The sequence below is a fragment of the Diceros bicornis genome, chromosome 7 (genome assembly GCF_020826845.1).
Source record: "Diceros bicornis minor isolate mBicDic1 chromosome 7, mDicBic1.mat.cur, whole genome shotgun sequence".
Classification (NCBI taxonomy): Eukaryota; Metazoa; Chordata; class Mammalia; order Perissodactyla; family Rhinocerotidae; genus Diceros; species Diceros bicornis.
This window is the reverse complement of record NC_080746.1, coordinates 46,225,727-46,246,301: the sequence shown is the minus strand read 5'-3', so window position 1 is coordinate 46,246,301 and position 20,575 is coordinate 46,225,727. Positions and strand designations below refer to the sequence as shown.

The 20,575-nt window shown below is 39.6% G+C and overlaps 1 protein-coding gene across 2 annotated transcripts in view; it reads left to right on the top strand.

Annotated features, from left to right (window-relative positions):
- The first annotated feature begins 4,851 nt into the window (after positions 1-4,851).
- CCDC81 (coiled-coil domain containing 81) overlaps positions 4,852-20,575 on the top strand; it is a 41,052-nt gene continuing 25,328 nt past the window's right edge. Inside the window, exons 1-3 of one of the 2 annotated variants that reach the window (XM_058544526.1) lie at positions 4,852-4,930; positions 17,409-17,470; positions 18,862-19,005. In XM_058544526.1, coding sequence (XP_058400509.1) covers positions 4,852-4,930; positions 17,409-17,470; positions 18,862-19,005 — 285 coding nt within the window. Of the gene's footprint in view, positions 4,931-17,408; positions 17,471-18,861; positions 19,019-20,575 lie in introns of both variants that reach the window. The other variant, XM_058544525.1, reaches the window with a different exon arrangement.

Sequence of the window (20,575 nt, the reverse complement as noted above, 5' to 3'; positions counted from 1 at the left end):
AGCTGAAAGAGAATAATTTGAATTAAAATATTTCATTTTTAACCATTAGTCCTTTATCAGCTAGGGTTCAATAAGAGAAGCGGAACCCCTATGAATGACAGAGAATACGGGATTTATTATGGGCATTGGCCCTTACAGAATGTAGGAACTGGTTAAGCAGTCTATGTCTGGTGTTGGCCTCTGTCTAGCGTTGGGCCTACAGTCAGCAGGGCCAACAGTCAGGAAGGAAAGATGGTCACGAAATGGGGGAGAGTAAAGAAAGACTGGAACTGTTGAGGACAGCTGCAACCCACAAGGACAAACTAGAACCCAGGCGGGACAAACTGGAACCTGCATCTGTCTCTCATTGCATCCAACTTCAGCGATATGAGTGACCTGCAGGATAAGGTAGTGGCTTTGTCACCGCTGTGAACATGCACCTAGTTGAGGATTCAGAGAAGCTGAAGGAGGAGATCTGGTGGGAGCTGGAGAGCTTCAGGCCAGGCTGCTGGCCTATGCCTACGCAGTGAGCCCGCAGATCAGCGCCTAGCCCTAAAATGATCTTCAGAGTATAAAAACGTCTGCTGCTTTACTTCTTCCCTCCAAATCTCACACAAATTTCTCTTTAACCGTAACCTAGAAGCCTACAGGGAAGGGAATTCTGGGAACTGCAGTTCCATCTTAGCTAAGTTGACAGGGTACAAAGACCCCACAAGTGCACTTCTGCATAAGATCTTGAGTTAGCAAGGGATTGAAGATATGCATCGGGTATATTTTCAGTCTGTCTCAGTTACCAAGTACCTCTCATAGTGTAAGTATCTCACAGTGCTGAGTACAATTCTACTATTTGGTTGAATTTTTCGAAGAAGACTGCTTTCCTAATCACAAGCCAACTGCCTCATTACATGCTCACGTGAAGAAAGTGCTCTGATCCAATGCTGGAGAGAAAGACTGGCTGCATTGGGTCTATGAACCAAGAGATGAAATGTGGTTCTCCAAGATGGTGCCTTCCTAAGAAGCTATTTCTAGAGTGATTTTCCTGTATCCAATTTCCAATTTACACTTTGACTTTGGAACCCAATCCTAGTTTTAGAATCTTCTTCAATAAATATTTATTAAGTGGTGAATGAATTGTGTACTTCTTATGTGTAGGGATTTTCTACTGTTGTATTTCTCTTAGCAAATAGCAAAGTGCTTGACACAAATTAGATACTCAATAGATGTGGATTAAATTATTTATTGGAAATTTTTATTCTGGTGTTGTGCAATATCAAAACAACAGTATTGTAAATGCTTTATTTTTCAATAGGTTTCCAAGTTGCTCTTAATATGAGCCACTGACTATTGTGTATGCTTTGGGGCCTGGGTAAAAGTGACTGCCCATTCAATGTGGGTTTTATAAGGCAAATTGGAGCCTGCAGAAAAGTATATGTACATTGAAGTACTTTGGAAAACTTTGGCCCAGTTTGTTTCTTTCAACGTTTGCATAAGTTCCTGCACTCTGCCTGTACCTCTCCCTCTGTCTCTCTTTCTCTGGTAAATTATCTTTAAAATATTATTAAAGTCAGCCATGCTCTTGGTAAACAGTAAATAAAGGAGAAAAGTGAACATAAAAGTTCTCTGAACTCCTCCATCTCTACACACAATTTCACACCTTCCAAAAATAACCACTGCTGATATTTTCTGTGTATCTTTCCTCAAATATTCTATGTATTTACAAACATATATATGAATATGCATATATATATTTACATTATATGTATATCTGAAACAAATAGGATCATATTATAAATACTATTCTGCAACAGGTTTTCACTTAATATATCTTGAAACTTTTTAAATATCAGCACATAAATGTACAGCTTTCTTTTAAGCAAACTCTTAAAAATGTATTCCAAAGTACAGATTTACAATTTAACTTGTTCCTTGTGATGGTTATCTTAGATTAAGTCTAAGACTTAGCATTATTACAAACAATGTTGCTTATACATATATCTTTGCATGTATCATGCAGGTATACCCAAAGAGCAAATTCTTAGCACTGGAATCGCATGGTTTGCCCAAGCTTTGTCATCAACTGAAGGTAATGTATTTTCAGGATATATAATGTTTATAGCTCATTGGAAGTTGCTAGTAAACACAGGGTCACATGTTTCTCCACAGCCTCTTTTGTCAAGAGACCTTTGACAAAAGGAAAACAAGACCTTGAGAGAAAGGTCTTTGTCTTTATTATTTGTCAATCCTCCTTTGGCCATCTACAATTCACTAATAATTGGCAGTCATTCATAACCGTCTTCTGAAACTGAAGACAACTTTTCTAGAGACTAAAAGTGTCATCACCATATTTAACTCAAAATCTAGTCTATCATTCTAAGAAACTAATACATTTTTACAATTCCATTATTATCTTAAGATAGAAAAATATTCCTGACATTGCCACTAAAAATTGGCTGGTCTGGCAATTGTTATCAGGACAACTGTCACAAAAGAGTTTGCCATTGCTTGCTGCTGATCCATTCAACAATATTCTCGGCCTATTTCCCTGAAGGATTTGAGACGGCCCGCTCTGCAAGGACAAGTGCTTCAAGACTGACACCATCGATAGACAAAAGGACAAAAGGCAGGCGATAAAATGGAGAGTAGGAGGAAATTATTTTTCCAAGAAACTAGCTTAAGAAAGACCCAAAACTTAGTTCTGAGCTTCGTAGTAGACAAGGTAGAGAGAAAAAGAGGCTGAGTCACAGAGCTTGCCGTTTTCTAGCACAGAGGTTTTCAGTCCTATTAGACACGATTCTTTTTTATAACAAATATTTTTTACTGCTTTGTTATTATCCTGAAATGAGGTCTGTGGATAATACAGCTTATCTACCTACACCTTTTAAAAGTAAATATAAAATCATAAGTCTAGTATAATAGAGAAAATAAGGTAAGTAATGTATAGTAAAATAATACCTGTTTTAACATCTGTCCAGGCATGACTATGCTGGAAGGCAAATGAAGTCACCACATGCTTATATCTATAGGAAGAATCCCTATGAATGCAACAGCTACAAATGCAGTCTCGTTCCGGTGTGCTGGCGACTCAACTACCACCAGCCTCATTGACGGTGATGATATAATTTGCCTAAATGAGAAAGAATTCTTAAATCCTGAAAAAAAGCATACTCTTCCCCCAATTTACTTGGATTTTGAATTCCTAGGAAATTAAGTGATATTGAAATTGTGCAATAACTTCTTTGTCTTGACATGTAAAGTGGATTTTTTTCTAGGCCCAAAAGCAGCCCTTTTTTTTTTTCTTATATGGAAGTCTGATGAGATATTCAACAATGGTGCAGAATGTGGAACAATCTTCGCTGTGCAGGACTGTCCTGTACGTTGCAGGTGGTTTCACATCCCCGGTGTCTGTCCACACTTAAGTGCCAGAAGTTCCTCCCTCCCATCACCATTGCAACAACCACCGTGGAAATCTGCTTGGCATTATCTGTTAAAATCTGCATTTCCCCAGACCCAGTAATCTGCTCCTAGTAACACATCCAATATGAGTACATACATGCATCAAAAATTTTGTTCAAGAATGTTTGCAGCAACGTTATTCCTAATAGCCCCAAATGGAAACTCAAATGTCCCCTCAATAGTGGAATGGATAAATAAATAGTCCCATATTCACACAAAGGAAATAATATACAACAGTGAAAATGAACAAATTGTGGAATGGATAAATAAATAGTCCCATATTCACACAAAGGAATAATATACAACAGTGAAAATGAACAAATTGCTACTATAGAAACCAGGGAGGAATCTCACAAATGTAATGTTGAGTGACAGAGCCACACACAAAAGAAGACACACTACGTGTATGATTCCCAAAGTTCAAACACAGGCAAAACGAATTCATAGTATTTGTTGGAATAATGCCTGGAGAGGGGTTAATGTGCCTTTCTGTCGTACTGAAAGAGTTCTATTTTTTGACCTGGATGGGGTTTAGATGGGTGTGTTCACTTTGTGATAATTCATCATCAGCAGAGAGGACAGTATGAAAACAGTTCTGCAGGATGAGATTCGTGAAGCTTATAGGGAGGAAAAAAAACATGACTGTAATTTTAAAAAAGTTAACTCCCTCCCCAATCCTCCAGCCCTCCATTTCCTAGGAGGGGAGCCCAGGAAAAACCAAACCCGAGAAACATATTCTAGCTCAAACTCAAACTCTCAAACAGATCCGGAGACTCAAATGTCCATCACTCGGGGCAAAAGGTATTCCTAGATTTGTCCAAGGTGATTACAAAAGCCACTAAGTCTCTTCGCTGCCCAGAGTAAGAGGGGAGAGAAAAAACAAAGTTAAAAAACATTAAGTTACTTCCCAACCTCGCTGCCTTGAGCTCCCAAATCACCCGGGCAACCTGGGGCCCAGCCCCATCTTAGGGGGCGGGGCTGAGGCCCTACTTTGACGCCCTAGCAACGGAGCGAGCCTTTGCCGCGTCCTAGCAACGCGCCCCGCCCTGCCGTCGGCTGGCCTACCTTCCCTTGGCGCCTCTCCTCCGCCCGCGGCTCAGACTCACCCTCTCACTGAGCTCAGTGGCCCCCAGGGCTTGGATTTGCACACTCCGATTCCGGCGCCGGACAGCTCTCCGGGTTCCTGCGGTGGGACCCTTTTAGGGAGAGGCAGAGCGTGGGGAGGAACGGCGAGAAGCAACGTTTAAATTTAAGAAAGAAAAAAATTAAGATTTGGTAATTTTTATTTTTAAGGCACATCCAAAGCTCTGGGGAGAGGGGGCTGGAGGGTGGGAAGATCACTTCTGTACAAACTCCGTATAAAGAAGGAAGAAAAGAGACCCATTGAGGACCCAGCACCGAGCCGACGGGGGACTGGAGATGTTGGACACCATCGCCCCTTCAGTGCAGGACCTGGGCAGGCAGGTGCTGCCCACACTGCCCTCGCTGAGCCAGGAGGGTAAGCGACATGGGGCAAGGCCCGGGGGGCTGAACCTTCACCTGCTCGGAGAAGAGGCGAAAGACCTCCTTCCTATCGCCTGGCTCTGGCTGGCCTGGATTGTCCGTGTTGCCTTGGCAACCAGCTGATAATCACAGCAGGCTCACGCTGGATGCCCAGAGACAGTTTCTTTATTGACTGCCTTAATTAGGGAAAGCGGCCAGCTGAGGGTTTTGATTAAACGAGATCATGCATATAGAGCTCTTAGCTTGGGAACTAGCACAGAATAAGTGCTCAATAAATGTTAGCTAAAAACAACCACCTCAAACAGGCTCCTTCTCAGAGTTCATGAAAAAACACGGCTATTTTTATTCCCCTTGATATCTTGGGATTGTGTTACAAAAGTGAGATGAACATAAAAAGAACTGGTGTTTGGAAGAAGACCTGTCAGCTTCTCATAGAAAGCTTACTAGCCTTAGTTAAAAGCATAGTTTCTTAGAAGAGTCACCCCAAAGTGACACTGAGGTCTGTCTGCAAGTGATAGGAGCCCTTGGGAAGAAAAGTGCTCCAGTAATGGAAGCTATTATTACTGTCAAGTCATTGTAACATAGGAATGTTGCCTAGGCTTTAGCCAAATGATTTTAGGAGACAAAATAAATAGGAGTAGATGCCTCTTCTTTCTCTTTCCTGGAATCACTCCTATTTTTTCCTGTTAAAATAATTCTAAAAGAAGCATTAAAGATAATGGTTTTATGGATTTAAAAAATATTTGCCATATTTATAAATTTATATATAATTTATTCATTCAAGTAATTTTGAGAACCTACTATGTACTGGGCACTAGGGAACTGATGGTGAGCGAATCTTGGAATTTACAATATAGTGGAGAAGATACGCATTTACCAAATAATCACAGAAATCAATATAAATTTACAATTAAGTAAGTGCTATCAAGGAGGAGGTGTGTGGTACAATGAGAACTTTTTTTTTTTTTTTTGTGAGGAAGACTGGCCCTGAGCTAACATCTGCCAATCCTCCTCTTTTTGCTGAGAAACACTGGCCCTGGGCTAACATCTGTGCCCATCTTCCTCCACTTTATATGGGATGCCGCCACAGCATGGCTTGCCAAGCAGTGTGACAGTTCGCACCCGGTATCCGAACCGGCGAACGCCGGGCCGCTGCAGCGGAGCGCGTGCACTTAGCCTCTTGTGCCACCCAGCCAGCCCCACAATGAGAACTTTTAATGAGGGTGAGAATGGGGGTGTGTGTTAAGATTTGCCAAAGAAAGGAAGATTTGAGCTGAGATATGAAGAGTGAGTTGGAATTAAGTAGGTGAAACGCATCTGTGGGGTAGGGAGTGGAGGGGAGGTGGGAGTGCTCTTGGCAGAGGGAATACCAAGAGCAAAAGCTCTTGGTGGGAGGGAGCATGGTGTGCTTTAGGAATTGAAAGGTCAATATGGCTGCTCTATAGCTGCAGGAGGGAGTGTGTTCTAAAGGAGGCTGGAGAGAAAGGGAGGAGTCAGGTTATGCAGGGCCTTGCAAGTCATATTGAAGATGTCGGCCTTTATGATAAGCCTGATGGGAAGCCATTAACTGTTTTGAGTGGAGCTAAGGGAGGAGTTGAATATCATGATCAAGTTTGTGTTTTTTTTTTTTTTTTTGATTTTTATTGATATTTTAATGGTTTCTAACATTGTGAAATTTTGGGTTGTACATTTTTGTTTGTCCATCACCCCATATATGACTCCCTTCACCCCTTGTGCCCACCCCCCACCCCCACTTCCCGGGTAACCACAGTCCAGTTTTCTCTGTCCATGTGTTGGTTTATATTCCACATATGAGTGAGATCATACAGTGTTTGTCTTTCTCTTTCTGGCTTATTTCACTTAACATAATACGCTCCAGGCCCATCCATGTTGTTGCAAATGGGACGATTTTGTCTTTTTTTATGGCTGAGTAGTATTCCATTGTATATATATACCACATTTTCTTAATCCAATCGTCAGTCGAGGGACACTTAGGTTGCTTCCACTTCTTGGCTATGGTGAATAATGCTGCAATGAACATAGGGGTGCATAAGCCTCTTTGGATTGTTGATTTCAGGTGCGTTGGATAGATTCCCAGTAGTGGGATGGCTGGATCATAGGGCATCTCTATTTTTAATTCTTTGAGGAATCTCCATACCATTTTCCATAGAGGCTGCACCAATTTGCATTCCCACCAGCTGTGTATGAGGGTTCCTGTTTCTCCACATCCTCTCCAACATTTGTTGTTTTTTATCTTGGTGATTATAGCCATTCTAACGGGCGTGAGGTGGTATCTTAGTGTTGTTTTGATTTGCATTTCCCTGATGATTAGTGATGTTGAGCATCTTTTCATGTGCCTATTGGCCATCTGTATATCTTCCTTGGAGAAGTGTCTGTTCATTTCCTCTGCCCATTTTTTGATCGGGTTGTTTGTTTTTTTGTTGTTCAGTTGTGTGAGTTCTTTATATATTATGGAGATCAACCCCTTGTCAGATGTATGTTTTGCAAATATTCTCTCCCAGCTGGTTGGTTGTTTGTTCATCTTGATCCTGATTTCATTTGTCTTATAAAAGCTCTTTAGTCTGATAAAGTCCCACTTGTTTATTTTTTCTTTAGTTTCCCTAGTCTGGGTAGGCATGTCATCCGAAAAGATTCCTTTAAACCCAATGTCAAATAGTGTGTTGCCTATATTTTCTTCTATGAGTTTTATAGTTTCAGGTCTCACCTTCAGGTCTTTGATCCATTTTGAGTTAATTTTTGTGAATGGCGATAGCACATGGTCCACTTTCATTCTTTTGCATGTGGATGTCCAGTTTTCCCAACACCATTTATTGAAGAGACTTTCCTTTCTCCATTGCATGTCCTTAGCACCTTTGTCGAAAATTAGCTGTCCGTATATGTGTGGTTTTATTTCTGGGCTTTCAGTTCTGTTCCATTGATCTGTGTGTCTGTTTTTGTACCAGTACCATGCTGTTTTGATTACTATTGCTTTGTAGTATGTTTTGAAGTCAGGAATTGTGATGCCTCCTGCTTTGTTCTTTTTCTTTAGGATTTCTTTAGCTATTCGGGGTCTTTTGTTGCCCCATATAAATTTTAGTATTCTTTTTTCTATTTCTGTGAAGAATGTCATTGGGATTCTGATTGGGATTGCATTGAATCTGTAGATTGCTTTAGGTAATATAGACATTTTAACTATGTTTATTCTTCCAATCCACGTGCATGGGATATCTTTCCATTTCTTTATGTCATCGTAGATTTCCCTCAATAATGTCTTGTAGTTCTCATTGTATAGGTCCTTCACCTCCTTGGTAAGATTTATTCCTAGGTATTTTATTCTTTTTGATGCAATTGTAAATGGTATTATCTTTTTGAGCTCTCTTTCTGTTAGTTCATTATTAGCATATAGAAATGCAACTGATTTTTGTAGATTGATTTTGTACCCTGCAACTTTGCTGTAGTTGTTGATTGTTTCTAACAGTTTTCCAACAGATTCTTTAGGGTTTTCTATATATACAATCATGTCATCTGCAAATAGTGAGAGTTTCACTTCTTCGTTACCTATTTGGATTCCTTTTATTCCTTTTTCTTGCCTAATTGCTCTGGCCAAAACCTCCAGTACTATGTTGAACAGGAGTGGTGAGAGTGGGCAGCCCTGCCTCGTTCCTGTTCTCAGAGGAATGGCTTTCAGTCTTTCCCCGTTGAGTATGATGTTAGCTGTGGGTTTGTCATATATGGCCTTTATTATGTTGAGGTACTTTCCTTCTATTCCCATTTTATTGAGAGTTTTTATCATAAATGGATGTTGTATCTTGTCAAATGCCTTCTCTGCGTCTATTGAGATGATCATGTGGTTTTTATTCTTTGTTTTGTTGATGTGATGTATCACGTTGATTGATTTGCGGATGTTGAACCATCCCTGCGTCTCTGGTATAAATCCCACTTGATCATGGTGTATGATCTTTTTAATATATTGTTGTATTCGGTTTGCCAATATTTTGTTGAGGATTTTTGCATCAATGTTCATCAGCGATATTGGCCTGTAATTTTCTTTCTTTGTATTGTCTTTGTCTGGTTTCGGTATCAGGGTGATGTTGGCCTCATAGAATGATTCAGGAAGTGTTCCATCTTCCTCTATTTTTTGGAATAGTTTGAGGAGGATGGGTATTAAATCTTCTTTGAATGTTTGGTAAAATTCACTGGAGAAGCCATCTGGTCCTGGACTTTTATTTTTTGGGAGGTTTTTGATTACTATTTCAATCTCTTTACTTGTGATTGGTCTATTCAGATTCTCCATTTCTTCTTGGTTCAATTTTGGGAGGTTGTATAAGTCTAAGAATTTATCCATTTCTTCTAGATTGTCCAATTTGTTGGCATATAATTTCTCATAGTATTCTCTTATAATCCTCTGTATTTCCATGGTATCCGTTGTAATTTCTCCTCTTTCATTTCTAATTTTATTTACTTGAGCCTTTTCTCTTTTTTTCTTAGTTAGCCTGGCTAAGGGTTTGTCTATTTTGTTTATCTTCTCGAAGAACCAACTCTTTGTTTCATTAATCCTTTCTACTGTTTTTTTGGTCTCAATATCATTTATTTCTGCTCTGATTTTTATTATTTCTCTCCTTCTGCTGGCTTTGGGCTTTGTTTGTTCTTCTTTTTCTAGTTCTGTTAGGTGTAATTTAAGGTTGCCTATTAGGGCTTTTTCTTGTTTGTTAAGGTGGGCTTGTATCGCTATGAGTTTCCCTCTCAGGACCGCTTTTGCTGCGTCCCATATGGTTTGATATGGCATGTTATCATTTTCGTTTGTTTCCAGATAGTTTTTGATTTCTCCTTTAATTTCATCAATGATCCATTGGTTGTTCAGTAGCATGTTGTTTAATCTCCACATTTTTGTCACTTTCCCAGTTTTTTTTTCCTGGTTCATTTCCAGTTTCATAGCCTTATGGTCTGAAAAGATGCTTGTTATGATTTCAATCTTCTTAAATTTATTGAGGCTTGCTTTGTTTCCCAACATATGGTCTATCCTAGAGAATGTTCCATGCGCGCTTGAGAAGAATGTGTAGTCAGCTGTTTTTGGGTGGAGTGCTCTGTATATGTCTACTAGGTCCATCTCGTCCAGTTTTTCATTTAAGTCTAATATTTCTTTATTAACTTTTTGTCTGGATGATCTATCCATTGCTGTAAGTGGGGTGTTAAGATCCCCTACTATTATTGTGTTGTTGTTGATTTCTCCTTTTAGGTTTGTTAATAGTTGTTTTATGTACATTGGTGCTCCTATGTTGGGTGCATATATATTTATAAGTGATATGTCTTCTTGATGGAGTGTCCCTTTTATCATTATATATTTCCCTTCTTTGTCTTTCTTAACCTGTTTTATCTTGAAGTCTACTTTGTCTGATATGAGTATGGCAACACCTGCTTTCTTTTGTTTGCCATTAGCTTGGAGTATTGTCTTCCATCCTTTCACTCTGAGCCTGTGCTTGTCTTTAGTGCTAAGATGTGTTTCCTGAAGGCAGCATATTGTTGGGTCTTGCTTTTTAATCCATCCTGCCACTCTGTATCTTTTGATTGGAGAGTTCAATCCATTTACATTTAGGGTAATTATTGAAATATGAGGGTTGAATGTTGCTGTTTTGTCACTTATTTTCTGGTTCTTTTGCATTTCCTTTGTTTCTTGTCCCATTTGTTTTGGACTGCCAATTCAGTTTGGTTGTTCTGTCTTATGATTCTTCTAGTTTTCTCTTTGTTTATCATTTGTGGTTTTAATTTGATTATTTGTTTAGTGGTTACCTTGCGGTTTGGGCGAAAAATCTTCTGTATGAGATAGTCCATTATCTGATAGCCTCCTATTTCCTTATACTAAGTCAATTCAGTCACTTTCCTCTTCCCCTTCTAAGTTGCTCTTGTTATACCTTATTCTATCTTGTGTTGTGGCAGTGTGTTTACAGTGATGAGGTTAAATTTATTTTTGGTGAATTTCTTCCTTTGATCTTTGAGTTTAGTATTTAAGTGGTTGCTAACCTATTCCGGTAAAGATCTACTATTTCTCTGATTTTGTCTACTTACTTTTCTCCTTACTCCAAACTTTGTGTTCCCTTTCTCTTCTTGTTTTCAGGCCTGAGGGCCTTCTTGAGTATTTCTTGTAGTGGCGGTCTCATGGCCATGAACTCCCTTAGCTTTTGTTTATCTGGGAGAGTTACTATTTCTCCATCATATTTGAAGGATATTTTTGCTGGATAGAGTATTCTTGGCTGAAAGTTTTTGTCTTTTAGTATTTTGAATATATCATTCCAGTCTCTTCTAGCCTGAAAAGTTTCTGTTGAGAAATCCGCTGAGAGCCTGATGGGAGTTCCTTTGTACGTTATTTTTTGTTTTTGTCTAGCTGCCCTTAATATTGTTTCTTTGTCGTTGACCCTGGCTAGCCTTACCACTAGGTGTCGTGGTGAAGGCCTTTGTCTGTTAATATATATAGGAGTCCTGTTGGCTTCGCTTACTGGTATTTCCTGCTCCTTCCCCAGATTTGGGAAATTTTCAGCTATTATTTCCTTGAATAGGCTCTCTGTTCCTCTTTCCCTCTCCTCTCCCTCAGGAATACCTATAATTCTTATGTTACATTTTCTAATAGAGTCCGATATTTCTCGGAGTCTTTCTTCATTTCTTTTTAGTCTTAGTTCTCTCTCTTCTTCCATCTGGAGTATATCTGTATTCCTATCCTCTAAAGTACTAATTCTTTCCTCCATATTGTCAGCTCTGTTCTTTAAAGATTCCAGATTCTCCTTTATCTCCTCCATTGTGTTCTTCATCTCCATCAGCCCTGATAGGTTTTTCTTTATGATTTCAATCTCTTTTGTGAAGAAACTCCTAATCTCATTTAATTGTTTGTCTGTGTTGTCTCGTATTTCGTTGAGTGTTTTTATGATAGCTATTTTGAAATCTCTGTCATTTAGTTTATGGATTTCTGTGTCTTCGGGGTTGATTTCTGGGTGCTTGTCATTTTGTTTCTGGTCTGGTGATTTCATATATTTTTGCATTGTGGTTCCTGTGTTGGTTTTGATTTTCCTCATCCTGGAAGTCTCTGGTTGCAATTTCCACCTGCCGCCACTGTGTGGTGGTAAAGGGCTGTGTAGTCTAAGCCCCCTGCGCTCTGCCCCAGTTTTTCTACTGCGATCTGCAGTTTTGTTTTGTTTTGTTTTGTTTCTTTTCCCCACTGCGATCCACGGGTCCAGTCCAGTTTATTCAGGTCTGCCTCGGACCGCTAGATCTGGTCGAGCTGCAGACTCCGGGTTGCGGGGAGGGGGGAGCTCTCTCTTTTGCCCTCTGGGTCCCTGACGTGGGAGGCTTCTCGTTTGCCCCTCTTTATCCGCTCTCTGGGTTGCTCAGATGTTGATGGTAGCCCTGTGGCTCCTCTGAGCCCTCTGTGCGGGAGTTTCCCACTGGCTGAGAGAGCCCGAAGAGCTACAGTTTCCCGCCGAGGGCCGCCCCTCCCCCCTCTCTGGGAGCCGCGCGGACCGGATCGCTGATCTGATGGGGAGGGAGTGGAGTTCTCCTTACCTCTCCCCACTTCCTCCGGGGGCCCAGCACGTTCCGCTCTCAGACGTGCGGCAGTGTGGATCCCTCCGCTCCAGCTTTTGACTGTCTGGGATTCCGTTGTTGGTCTGTGGCTGTTACTTTTGTTGTATTTTGTGGGGGAAGAATTCACGGGAAAGCTCACTCCGCCATGATGCTGACGTCACTCTCAAGTTTGTGTTTTGAAAAGATTGTTCTGGTTGCAATGTGGAGAATGAATTGGAGGGTAAAGCATGTCTACAAGTAACCTAAGTGAGAGTGAAGCTAGCTTGGTCTAAATTGGCAAAATGGAGAGACGTGGACAGACTGAAAGGCTATTTGGAGTTAAAAATTACAGATTATGGTGATGAACTGGTTGTGGAGAGTGAGAGAGAAGGGAAGTCTCAAGGATGACTTCTGAGTTCCTGGGTTATGTAACTGGATAGATAATGGTGCCCTTCACTGAGATGGAAACCCTGAATAAAGAACAAGATTTAAGGGAAGGAAGATCCTGGTTTTGAGCAAGTTGAAGTGTCTTTGTAAGATATCCAAATAGGCAGTTGGTTACACATGTCCAGAACTTCAAAAGGCAGAGGGTGTCTGGGCTTCTAAATAAACATTTGGGAGTCCTTTGCATATTGGTGGTCATTAAAGCCCTGAGCACGGATGTGACTGCTTAAGTAGAGAGTATAGAATGAAAACAGAAGGCCTAGGGCTGTACTTTGAAAAACTCCAAGATTTGATGGCCTGGTTGAGAAAGATGAGCCTGCAAGGGAGACTGAGAAGAAATGGCAGGGAGGTAGGAAGAAAACCCAGGAGAGAGTAGTGACACAAAAGACAAGAGGAGAGGTGCTTAAAGGAGGAGGGAGTGGTCACCAGCGTCAGATATGACTGAGGAGTCACAGAGGTGAAAATTAAACATGTCCATTGAATATATTGACAAGGAGACCACTGGTTACTTCAGCAAGAGCTTTATTGGTTGAATGACAGAAGCAGAAGGCAAATGACTACTTCTTAACTTTTACAAGTGACTCATTGTAAAGGAGATAAGGATAAACCCCCATCTCAGCAAAACACATAAATTAACTTTTCTTCGTTGTATATGTTAAATCCTGCTGCTTCGGTATGTTTCACCAAAGTTTAATATTATTTAATTATAGTACTTAGAAGGTTCCATCATCATTTTACAGATGTGAACTGGGTGAAACTATTGAAGACTACAGAGCTAGCAACTGATCTTTCCACTGCACTATGCTCTGGGAATAGGTTTCTGTGTTCACATTACTCTATAATATTTTGCTCTGTTGTATATCAGTATTTTAATTTTAGAAGATGTTTTATAAAGTCAGGGAACTTACCTTTTATTTTTTGATATTAATATCTATTTCAAGCCTATATTCTATAATTTATGTAATGGGCATTTAGTCCTTTTTTATAATGATCATATATAAGATACAGCATTCCTGCTACTTGGCAGTGTTTAAAAATATGGTTTTGAATGCACAAAATGTTTAGAATTTGAAGACAAATGAAGGTTGAACTGAATATAGAAGGTATATCCAGGGATTATTTCTTTATAATAGTGATTCTTGGTTTCAGTGTTTGATTAAAATAAATAATAACCCCAGCTTTCCTTAAAATATAAAAGTAGCATATTTTTTAATTTGCTTTTTAGACTGGATTAAAATTCTTTTAGTTTTGAAATTTAGTGATAGTCTCTCTGACACTTTGGGATCTCAGAAAAGTCAAAGTTAGAAATCATAGTCTGTAAGATTTCCAAATCTATTCCAATTGAATTGCAGGGGCCTATAACCTCCTAAAGGGAATGACGTGCATGTTTTCCTTTTTCTTCATTAAGAAATAGCAAATTTCAGTTTAGAATAATAAACTCTGCTGTTATATAACTTTGCCTATCAGATTTTATAGAGTAAAACAATGCGGTAGACTTGACTGTATCATTCAAATGAAGAAAGATGATCCTCAAATTTCCAATTAAGCTCAGTCAAGTCTTTTCACTAGGGTTTGGTTGCAAGCTATATAGTTTCTCCTGGCCCTAATTAAATCATTTCCTTTTGGTGTAGATTGTTTTCCTGAAATTTGAGCTGCATATCATGAGTCTAGGTGAAAGACTTAACAGTTTTGACTTAATAACTTCGAAAGGTCTCCATGTAAATCTGGATATTGAGATTCTGTTTTATTAGTGAATCAATGACAATTTTGGTCACGACGAAAATTTTAATTCAGTATACAATTGGGACTGGTTGAAAGACCTTCTTAGATTTTAGCAGCCAGCAGTAGAATTCTTTTGTCTATGGGGGTGGGAAGGAGTAGGGACTAGAGTAGGATGAGGCAGAATAGAGGAACTACCTGATTATAGTAAACCGTATATCCATGATTTAAAGCGAAGGGCAGAATCTTGTCACTTGGCTCACCATAGCACGCAGCCCTAGTTTTCTTGGTGGACGAGTGAATTCCTATCACCCAACTTGTTCCCAGATGCCCATGAGAGTCCCTACAACTTCTCCTTGCCTAATCTGCTCTTTCCCTGGCATATTATTGAAAATATTTATAACCCTGATGTACTGGAATTAAAAGATTGCAATTTCCCTGCTTTAGGTACTGGTTTAAACCATTAGAAAAAAAAGTTATACCAATAAATTAAGCAGTTTTCAAAGTGAGGAAAGAATTGGTCTTTTGTCACTGACTGCATCTATGACCTGAAGTGGCAACCTGGTAAATGTCACTGTTCTTTTTTTTTTCCCCAAGATTCACGCTGAGCTAACATCTATTGCCAATCTGCCTCTCTCTCTCTATTTTTCCCTCTCCAAAGCCCCAGTACATAGCTGTATATTCTAGTTGTAAGTCCTTCTATGTGAGTGGCCACCACAGCATGGCTACTGACAGGTGAGTGGTGTGGTTCCACGCCTGGGAACAGAACCTGGGCCACTGAAGCGGAGCTAGCTGAACTTTAACCACTAGGCCATCAGGGCTGGTTCGAAATGTCACTGTTCTTGATCTTTTATTTTGAGAACTAAAACATAACACTCTTGATTTGCAAAGAGTTCCTCATTGGAAAGTATCTTTAATACACATGATTAGGCTTTGGATGGAGATGTCAACACAGACATAATTTTCTGTATTTCTAAATATTAGTTATACCTAGAGTATACTTTCCTATCATACATTAACACTTTAGTCATTGGCAACTACTTATTTTTCTACCCATTTTTTGGAACACAGCTCAGAACAAGAAAATAAACATAGAAGGCCTCCCTCTGGTCATTCAAAGCACATAATGCTAAGTCTATGCACTGATTCAAAGGAAAGCCCCTTGAGCCCCTACCCAAAGTTCTGTTGTTTTTTTTTTTTTTGTGAGGAAGATCAGCCCTGAGCTAACATCTATGCCAATCCTCCTCTTTTTGCTGAGAAAGACTGGCCCTGGGCTAACATCTGTGCCCATCTTCCTCCACTTTATATGGGCTGCTGCCACAGCATGGCCTGACAAGCAGTGCATCGGTGCGCGCCCGGGATCCGAACCCAGGCCGCCAGCAGCGGAGTGCATGCACTTAACCGCTATGCCACAGGGCCAGCCCCCCCAAATTTCTGGTTTTTAAAATGATTATTTTAGACATAGTATTAGTATATTTGTTGAAATCAAGAACACAGCAGATCAGAAGCAGTGAATTAGGAGTGGGCAGGAGGCCTGCAGAGCACTAGCAGCAGAGAGAGGTGACAGCTGGTAGTTTAACAGTGACAATTGAGAATGAAAAGTAAGTCCAGAATTAAGCAAAAATATGGTGATCATTTCATGATATATACAAATATCAAATCATTATGTTGTATACCTGAAACTAATATAATATGTCAATTGTATCTCAATAAAAAAATTATTGCTTCATAGGTTTAGTAATGATGTCATATGGGCATAAGACATTTAAAAAATATTGAAGGCTATTACCTGCTACTCACTGTTCAAAGTACACAAAGGTTCAGTGCACAAAACAGCTTACGTCCCTGCTCTCATGGAGTGTATCATCTGGGCAGGGCAGTGCAGAATGATGATACACACACACACACACACACACACACACACACAGAGTCTCTATAAAGAGGACCCCCACCCCCAAAAAAGAATTAAACAAAAATAGAAGTATAGAGACAGCTAATGCACAGACAACAGCCTTTCATGCCTTGGGGCCCTTGGCCTAATTTTTGAGTTATAGAATGGTATAAGAATGAATATTCATATTAATCAGATGGCGCAGAGTAGATACTTGATAAATGCTTGTTGAATGGGTCATTAAGAAAAGGCTAGATTATACTTGGTTAACTCTGTTTATAGAATAAAGGGAAATGTGTGACAAAGTTCCCTTTATTCTAGAAAGATTTCCTTCAAAAATTTATTATTGTTATTATTTTTTTAAAAATCCTTTATTTTTTATTTATTTATTTTTTTTTGTGAGGAAGATCAGCTCTGAGCTAACATCCCATGCTGATCCTCCTCCTTTTTGCCCCTCCTTTTTTTGCCGAGGAAGATTGGCCCTGAGCTAACATCTGTACCCATCTTCCTCTACTTTATACGGGACGCTGCCACAGCATGGTGTGACAAGCAGTGCACTGGTGCGCGCCCGGGATCCGAACCCGTGAACCCCAGCTGCCGAAGCAGAGCGCGTGCGCTTAACGACTTGTGCCACCAAGCCAGCCCCATGTTATTGTTATTTTTAATCACATTTTTGGAACTTAAAGGGGTAAGCTTTAGTTACCATAAAAATTAACTTTGGGGAATGACCTTATTTTCCGTTAATTCTAAATTATTTAGGAATCACTGTTATTTGATTCTGCATTTTATATTTACATTTTTATTTATTAGCACTAAGATACTATTGCATGGGTGCTTACATAAATTATTTTTGGTTTTCTTTGAATTTCAGAAGTCTCTACTATCTGGGGGAATGTGTCAGAATTTGTGGAACGGCAGCTGTCCCTACATAAGGTAGGATTTATACTTTAATTTTAATGTAGGAGTCCAAAGGATCTTTCCTCCTCAGTCTCATATAATTTTGCTGGGAGCAGGATGGCAGACTTTAGAGCCACCCAGTTTAATTTTCAGTCCTGTGATTTTATGATGCTCATGCTTAGAACTTGTGGCTAGTAGATTTAACAAACATGGATTTTTGTCCTTAGGTAATGGATTTGTAAGTTCTGCTCTTCTAGTGATACAAAGTGTAGCACTGCTCAGCCTGGGCGTGTGTAGAGGAACTAGATGAGACGACATAGCTATTGAAGGATATAATGCTTCTTGTCTTGCCTCCTTGCAGGGAATGGATTTTAACTGAAATATAAGACAAGGACTGAACTCAACTCGCCAAAAATGAGAAACTTTGCCCAGGGCTGGGCTGTTTCCTCATGTCAAGTTTTGAGTTTGGTGCCATAGGACTGGACAGAGATCTGTGGAGTTTGGAGGGAGCTGGGAGATTGTGGAACTTTTATACCCTACTCAGAGGTCCCAATATGTTAGCCCTTGGGCTGAATTTATCCTTCAGACTTATTTTGTTTGGTCTGATAATTTGAATTAGTCATCACTACTTAAAATTGGGAGAGTTTATATAAATTTTTGGATTTTTTCCTCAAAAAATCAGCAGATTTAACAATACCAGTTTTCCATTGCTGTGTAGTGAGGCTTGGCTGGAGCTGACAATGGGCTCTCCTCTCCCCATGCCCCCACGGGGCACGCACTCTCTAGCCGCCACGTCTCTGCTGGCTACCATCACTCCCTTGACTTCTTTCTTGGCCCATGTAGGCATTTGAGTTTGTAACCCTTGGTGTATTGATAGTTCCAGGAAGACAGAGACCCAGTTTGAGAGCCAAAAGCATTTGCTTCTACCTATCAGTGAAGAACGCCACACTGCAGCATATGCCTTGAATGCTGGGCTGTCTGATTTTAAGTGAGAGGGATAAAACCTAAAAGAGGGAATGAGAAAGCAGACATTCTCATGACTCCTTAAATTCCCTCCCTCCAATGGCACATGATTAAAATTTAGAGTGTCACAAAATTTAGGACAAAAGTAATCTTATATATAGATTGAAAGTAGCTGAGGACTAAGTTTTCTTAGTCCTTACAGCCTTTGAATGACATGGAGACGAGGGATCTGATGTCAGAAAAGCATCATGGATTAATATATTACATTTTATACTAAACTTACTTGAAAACTTAGAGTCATAAAATGCTATAGCTATAAGAGATCATAGAGATCATTGAATTTTTAAGGCCTAAGCTTAATTTTCTTCATGCTTTTTGTATAATAGTACTAAGGATTATTTTTCTTTACCCCTTCAGTGAATTCTGTTTGTTGTTCTTTTTTTCCCCCTTCTTTTGCGTTTCAGGGGGTTCAGATTCCAGGACTTGGAACTTTTACTTTCATGAGACAAAAGCTGGAAGTGGGAAACAACAAGTTTATCCTAATTCAGAGGCCCATATTTATCATGGCAGAGAAGTTAGTACAGATCCATGGGCTCAAACAAAACAAAGTATATACTCCTGGTAAATCTTTTCAATATTTAAGGCTTTCCCAGAAGGTGACTGGCCTGGAGATGAAAATGAAAGGGCAAAGCTTGGCCAGTTGCTGCTTTATTCGTTTCTGATTTGAGGGGCGCACTTTTTATGTGGACCCTTGGCAGAAGGAGTGTCTGAGGTAGGAAATAATATACAGTCTTCCTGTAGAGGCAGGCATGAGAAGACCTTATGTGACATAAAGGCAAGTTTATATCAAAGCCACATCACAGAGTTGTGCAGACTTTATTCATATTTCAGATTGTCAGAAATTAAAAGTAGTTAGAAAGAAGAGAAAGTTAATTAGGGCCTTTGTTTAGGAGAATGACGGGGGGAGAATGACAATACTTTTTCACAGTATCAGCTGTGAAAAAGATCACTGTGTTTCTATCATATATATAATTTAAATTATTAAAATTCAAAATTTAGAAGATTAATAATTCCATAAAGATGTAATACCTTGTATACTTCTCACATTGTAAAATCATTCTTTCTTTCCTTCCTCTCTTTTTCTTCTCCCTCCCTTTCTCCCTTCCTTCCTTCCTTCCACAAATATTTACTGAGGGCCAACTATGTGTCAGGCCTTGTTCCAGGCGCTTGAGATATAGTGGTAAACAAAACAGATGTGATGCCTGCCACAGGACGCTGACATTCCAGCATTACTGTGTGGACTTTGTGACACCTGCCCTGGTTACTTAGAGGCCTTTGGGGCTTCCTTCCTGATTTCTGGCTGTGTCCCTTGTGATCTCCCTTATCATCCCCTCCTGCATCAGACTCATACCTGGATGAAGAGAGACGGTGTACCCCTAATGCCGGCAGGTGAAAAGGCTAAAACTTCCCTTTATGTTAACTTCCTTGCAAGTTAATTGTCAGAGTAACTTTCTACCAAAAAATGATATACTGGAAAAACAAATACCAACTAACTATACTTAGAAGTTATTATACATATATTCTGTATGGTGGGCTTGATGGACTTTTCAGCCATTTTTACTTACAGTTTTAGGAGAGAAGAAATATAACATCCTAATTCATCAAAAACCTACCAAATGAAGTGAAAATAAAGCCAACTTTTTTTGCAAAAACATTTGTGCCTTAGAATTGAGCTTATTTTCAATCTTGGATCTTGTATTGTAGTCCAAAAAAGTAGTTTAGATCTATAATTAATTTTTTTACAAGGTTGAGGAAATTCCAGAATTAAACATATAGGATTGAATTCATTCACAAGAACAATTCTGTGCAGAGTTTAGTTTTGGGGTTATGATTCTTCATCATTAATTAACTAGATAACTAATCAAACATTATACAGTGATTCTTAAAGACTATTAAGACCTTGCTTTGGTCTTATTGCTTTGGTCTGATTATTGGTCCTTGCTTTGAAGAGCTCAGAATCTAGCATAGGAGATAAATATATAAGCAAATGATGCAACGAGATTAAATGCTGTGAAAGTAGCATTGATCAGAACTGCATCAAATGCCAGGGGAGCCCAGAGGAGAGCAGGCCTAACTCTGCTTGGAGAGGTTTAGGAAGATGACATGCCAGGAGGTCTT